This window comes from Tetrao urogallus (assembly GCF_951394365.1).
Source record: "Tetrao urogallus genome assembly, chromosome: 5".
In the NCBI taxonomy this organism is placed as follows: domain Eukaryota; kingdom Metazoa; phylum Chordata; class Aves; order Galliformes; family Phasianidae; genus Tetrao; species Tetrao urogallus.
The window spans coordinates 40,238,858-40,245,070 of NC_136818.1; the positions used below are offsets into that span (position 1 = coordinate 40,238,858).

A 6,213-nucleotide genomic window follows, 5' to 3' on the forward strand; every position below is an offset into this window, starting at 1 on the left:
TCAGCTGGGGCACAGGCTCAACAGATGGTGCCACGGGGCTGCTGGTGGCAGCCTCCATCCTGGATAGTTTTGCAGGATCCTATCCTTGGTCTCTGCACCCCCCAGTCCAGGCATGGCCGGTAGGGAACCACCGGTCTCCCCTTACAGTTGAGGGTCATCTGGCTCCCCAGATAATGCAGGCCTGGGGAGGTGAGTATTTGTGAGGTTCCATGCTGAAATCACCACCTTTCACAGCCTTTTGGCACAAGGTTGGAGCATGACTTGTTGCAACTGCAGTGCCCAGAGCTGATTCAGTCTTGGTTCAGCTTCTCTTTCAGGGCTGAGTGGTGGTAGAGTTATGAGGTATGTACTGCAAAGTGCTTTGGATGAAAATGCCCAAATTTTTATTATTTTCAATATGTATTTCAATAATGTATTTTCACATGTCATCTTCTCTCCAGAGCTGCCCATTCCCCTGGCTGTCTCCCTCCCCTGCACACCCCACCAAAACAGCACAACCAGACTGGGGATGGGCACCTCCTGTGCAAGGGACTCCTGGGCTCACTTCATCCACTGCACACTTTGTTCCACAGCAGAACACATTTCCTTTTCTCTGGGAGTAGCCTTGCCCTGGCCTGGCCTGGGCAGCAGGGTGGAAAGGACTGGAAGGAGATGGAGAGCATCAGGGCTGGTGCTTGGCATCTGTTGGATACCTTCCTGGTGTCCTAAAGTGTAACCAGGGAAGCTCCATCGCAGAGCCAAGCACAGCTCAATTCTTCTGTGTGCTTGATGGGCAGCTGCTGAGAGCATCCTGGGTTGTGCCAGTCATAAATCCACCGTGCACCTGCAAAGCAGGAGCTGGGCTTTGCCCTGCAGCTGGGAGTGCTCAGGGGTGGCAGCCTGAGATTGCTTCGTTGGTGGCAGAGATCTGTGCTTCCCATAGAGCTGTCATGGGGTGCGGGGTGCAGCCTTGGGGGCTCCTGCGAGATCTCCCCAGGAGCTTGTGGAGCTCAGGCACAGCCAGAGAGCTTAAGGAGAGCAGCTCTCCTGGTGATGGTAAATCAGCGTGGGGCCACTGAATGCTCTCCACGAAGGGAGCTGGGGCTGGTGGGATGTGGTGACCGAGGACCTTGCAATTCCACGTGGTATACATCCCACATCGCTGTGGAATGCCTCAGCAGAACAATTTCACAGCACCCACCTGTGTGCACCACAGACCCCGGCTAACGCTGAGCGCTCTGTGCTCGGCACCTGCTGCCTCTCCTTCCTCCCCGGGCCATTTGGTTTTCCTGCTCCCTACAGCCCTTCTCCTTGGACACAGCCTTAGCTCAGCCTCTGGCTGTGCTCCGCGGGATTCGGTTGGCGAATGGGGCCAGGAGACGCCTGGGGACCCTCTCGCGGAGGCGGCTCGCCCCCTCTCCTGTGCCGAACGCTGCGCGACGGTCTCCGTGCGCCCGGCGGGGCGGGACACGCTTCCATGACCGCTTTTCTCTCTTTCTCCTATTTTCTCTCTTTAATTCTTTTTTCCCTTCCTCGCCCCTTCCCCTCTCCCCGCCATGGGGGGAGGAAGGGAGAAATATTGTTCGCAGCGGTTGTTCACAAAGCGGCATCTGCGCACCCCGCGCCTGGCATCTGCGCTCCGTGCGCGCCCGCACCAGGATGGGGCCGCGCGCATCTGTCGGGCGCCTCCGCAGAGTGACAAAGCGCAGCGCGGAGCTCCGGGGGGGGACGAGAGGATCGGAGGGAGCCCCGGCGGGGGGCGCGGGGCCGCGCTGTGCGGGATGGGGGCGGCCGAGGTCGCCGAGGGGCTCGGGGGGAGGTGAGCATCGTGTACACCCCCCCCCCCGTCCGGTGCTCAAACAGCGGCCGGGAGACTGCGGCTTGCGAAACGTCTCCAACGCCTGGCAGGCGGGGGCCGCTCTGGATACCATATGTTTTCAATAAAATAAGACAAATAGGGCCGAGAGATAGGGCTTGCAGTAAACCTGTTGTAAAGGAGCATAAAATGGGGCAATGTAAACGCGGCCGAGGGCCGCTCGGTGCCACCCCGCGTCGCTGGACCCGGCCAGGTGCGAGCGGCAGCGCGACGCGGAGCCCCCGCGGGTTTTTATCACGTCCGCGGCGATATTGTGCCGGTTCTGCCCCCGTGGGTAAACACACCGGGCGGCTTTGTGCGGCGCGGGGCAGTTATCGGGAGGCGGCGGGGGAAGGTGATGTCACAATGCCGCTGTCCCGTCCGCCAGCAGGTGATGTCTGCCCCCGGCCCCGTGATTAATGCTTCCCAAAGCACTCCACTTTACAATCTCTTGTAATTATTTATTAAACGAAATCTATTTATTATTATTTTAGCAAACAGCGGTACCAGGTGGGGCTTTCTTTCCCTCTCCAGCTTTTGTTTGAAGGACGTTTGAAGTGGGCAGTCTGAGCCTTGCAAATTCGCTCGCCAGATTTTTTTGTCATCCAATTGCACAGGCACAAAAAAAAAAAAAAAAAAAAACACCAACAAAAAAAGGCCCCGCCGAGCCCTCCCTATTCATCCCCCGCCGCCCTCTCCGCAGCCCCTCGGCGAGGGCCGCCTGGGGCCGCACCCCCCACCCCGCGGCCCCGCTCCGCCATCCCTCGACCGCCGCCCGCGGGGGAACGCCGCCGCCACGCGCTCCTGGAGAGGCCCCGCGCCCCGCGCCGCCTCCCCCGCGGGCACGAACCACGGCCGGGGGCTGCGGGCAGGCGGAGGGGAGAGGAAGGCGGGGCCCGGCCCTGGGCTTCGCCCCCCGCCCCGCCGCGGTCCGGCCCGGCCGCTGGCGGAGCCGTCGTCCTCTTGCGGGCACCGCCGCGCCGTTTTGGTGATGGAGAGGGGGGCTCCCGCCCCACCCGGACTGCGCCCCCAAGTCGGACCCGCCCGCCCCACCCGAGGGCTCTGTGCTGCGCGGGGGACTCCGACCCCGCCGTCCGTGGACCCCCACACCGCGCCGGGCGAACGAGGGCAGGGAGGGGACCGCTCCCCACCGCCCGCCACCGTCCGTGCGCAAAGCTCTGGACTCATTTTGCGCACCGAGCCCCGGCGGTGGGGCTGCCCTCTCCGGGCCGAGCGCGGGTCCGGTGGGGTGAGGAGGGCCGGGGACACTTTGGGGGGACCCTTCCCCGGCGGGAAGCAGCCACCGTTTCCCGGGGTGCAGCGGAGAAGCGGCGGGAGTGGGCGGCAGAGAGGGCTCCCCCTCCCCCGGCCGGGTGCCGGAGATCGGAGACTGGGGGGCGCGGGACGGGAGGGGCTGCGGGGGCTCTCGCTCGGCCGGGCCGGGGCTGCGGGCGGTGCCGGGCCGGCACGCTCCCGGCGGGCTGATAAGATAAAAGCGTGCCAAGGGGTGGGTGCGGGCGGGGGGGCGCGCACGCCGCCCGACCGGGAAATCCCCATTGTCTGCCGGCCCTATATATAGGGGCTTAACGGCAGTCGTGTGCCGGCCGCGCAACCCGTGCTGCCCGCGCTCGAGGCTCGGCACGGGGAGGTCGCGGAGCCTTCCCCGAAGGCGCGCAGGTGCAGTCGGCGGCCGCAGGGCGCAGCGGGGCCTCGGGGCCGGCTCCCCGCGGGCCGACGCCGCTCGGCTTCGCACGATGGCCCCGCAGAGCGACCGCGCCCCGGGCGCCGGGCAACCCTACTTTGGCGGCCCCGACACCGCCGCATCCCCGGGCGCGGGCGGCTCTCCGGGCGCGGGCAGCCGGGGCGCGTCGCCCGCCCGCAGCGCGCTGCCCCCGCGGGAGGTGGCCCGCAGGAAGGGGCTGGGGAAGGCGCGGCGTGGCCGCGGGAAGGCGCGCGGAGAGGGGCCGCTCAGCAAGCAGAAACGAAGCCGGCGCATGAAAGCCAACGACCGGGAGAGGAACCGCATGCACCACCTCAACTCCGCCCTGGACGCGCTCCGCAGCGTCCTTCCCACCTTCCCCGACGATGCCAAGCTCACCAAGATCGAAACTCTCCGCTTCGCGCACAACTACATCTGGGCACTCACACAGAGCCTGCTTCTGGCCGAGCAGGGTTTGCCCGAGCCTCCGCCGCCGCCGCCCCCTGCCGCCGTCGCCGCCGCCGCCTCCTCCGGGCCCTGGAGTTCGCCCTGCCCCGCTGCCCCGCCGCCCGCCGCCCCGCGCCGCGGTCCCGCCGCTTTCCCTGCCTTTCTCTGAGCCCGTCGGGCCGCGCTCCGGCGCTGAACATCGCCCCCGGCCCGAAGGTCTCCCTGCGCACCTTGCGCCGGGGGCGGCGGCTGGGCCCCCCGTCCCACCCCGTCCTGCCTGGTGGAGCAGGCCTGAAGTCGGGCGGGCAGACACAAATCACGGTTTTGTACTCGGAAACGGTAAATTATATTAATTTGTCGCTATCTGTATTTATTGATTATATTTCGTAACAAATATATATTTTGTATATAAGAGTATTTTTGGCAGCAGTGGTCCGCATGTTTGTACCGTTGGAGGGGCCGCGGATGTATTCTTTTCCTTATTATTTTTTAGTTACTGTTGGAAGAAGAGGAGAATAAAGTGTGTCGCGGTCAGACCTGTGCAACCTGCTGCTTTTCTTTCCAACAAGATCTTTCAAAATTGCTCACAGTACGCGCCGGGGAGGACAGCGCTGGCCTCGCGGAGGCCTGTGCACTGTGTGCACGCAAAGCAGCTTATCGGGGTCCTGTGCCCTTGAGCAATCCGCCGTGAGCCCTCCGGCGCCCTGCGCGCACTTCGCACCGTGGTCCCCCGATTTTCAGAGCCCGATTCGCCCCCCCGAGGCAGTTTTAGGGACGTCCCCGGGGCGCAGCGCTCCTGAAGTCGAGTGCCCGCAGCTGAGCGGCCCCGGCGCGACCCCGGCCTCCCCAGGAGGGCTCAGCCTAACGCAGGGTGCCGGGCTCGGGGCAGCTCCGCAGAGCCGGTGGGAAAAGGAACAGGCCCCACGTCAGCGGCCCCGGGAGGAGGGGATCCCGCGAGTCCTCCCCGGTTCTCTCCTCCCGCGACTCAATTTGTAGCTGGAGATTTACGGCCGGGCGCCCACCCCGCTCGGTGCTCCCCAGCGGGATGGTCGTCGCTAGACAAAGCGCCCTGCGAGGCCGAAAGCCCATTGTGATGCTAATTGTTCTCATCTGAGCCCATTTGCCAGCAGCAAAGAGACGCTTTTGAGGCAATTTGTAGAACAAAAGAAATTTGGTTACTGGAAACAAAGGCGCGCGCACAAACAGCCTCCCGGCCCCGCAACGAGAGGAAAAAAAAAAAAAAAAAAAGAGGCGAGAGCGAGGGTGCGGGATTCCCGGGCGCCTCGTCCTGGATCCGGTTGCGCTGCGCGGGATCTGCGCGGAATCTGCGCGGGCGGCCCCGCTGCCGTCCCGCGGCGGCGCGCCGGGCCCTGGCCATGGTGCTGAAGGCGCCGCCGTGCGCTCCGGCCCGCGGGGTGGGAAGAGGGCCGCGAGGGGCTGGTGCGCTCGGAAACTTCTGCCGGGTTATTTTGGGATGTATACGTGGCTTTTTAAAAGGGATCTGCTCTTCCTGCCCCTCGGGGAACGCAGGCGGTGGGAGAGGCTGAGGCCAGGAGCAGGCAGCGTGCGCCCATCTGTGAGCGCTGCTCCCGAACGTGATCTATCTGCACCGCAGGTCAGACAGGCAGAATGAAAGACCTAACAGTATTCCTCCCCTTCCCCCCTTGCTGCTTGAATTGCTTTTTGTTTTCATACCCTAACAGTTTGCAAAGTGCTCCAAGGCCTCTGTGTGTGGCCACAGGCAAGAACCCGTGGTTATTTGGGTGATAAAATCATTTAATGCTTTCCCAGCTTCTCTCTGTATCGGAGAACATCACTCTTCTGTGTCTGCATGTGCCATGGGATGGGGAGAATAACTGGACGGGTGCTGCAAAGGCAGCATTTGTCAAAGCAGGCAAGAGGAACTCAGGGTACGCATGGGCAGAAGAAGGGGTAAAAAAATGAAGCCTAGTGGGCAGCAGGTGTTACAGAAGTCCTGAAAGGGGACGGCACAGCTGGATTTCCAGAATGTGGCTGCTGCAGTGGACTTCGCGGCATTGCAGTTTCTTTTCTCTGGGAGTTTGGGATGCTTCTGGTCCTGTGTGGGGCTGTGTGTTGGGGGGGTCGAATTTACTACCTCAGGAGAACTAGTGACTTCTTTAGGGGCTTGAATGCTTTTTTTTCCCCCCCTTTGCCTCCACATTATTAAGTTAATCATTGCTTGAACTGGTTGCTATGGTTTTGGCAAACCCAT

General features: G+C 63.1%; 1 protein-coding gene across 1 annotated transcript; it reads left to right on the forward strand.

Annotated features, from left to right (window-relative positions):
* Positions 1 to 3,588: 3,588 nt before the first annotated feature.
* On the forward strand, positions 3,589 to 4,149 carry NEUROG3 (neurogenin 3; the record flags this gene model as incomplete). The annotated part of the gene is made up of 1 exon (XM_079536394.1): positions 3,589 to 4,149. One exon carries the CDS (start codon positions 3,589 to 3,591, stop codon positions 4,147 to 4,149), a length of 561 nt encoding a protein of 186 aa, XP_079392520.1.
* Between the last annotated feature and the right edge of the window lie 2,064 nt (positions 4,150 to 6,213).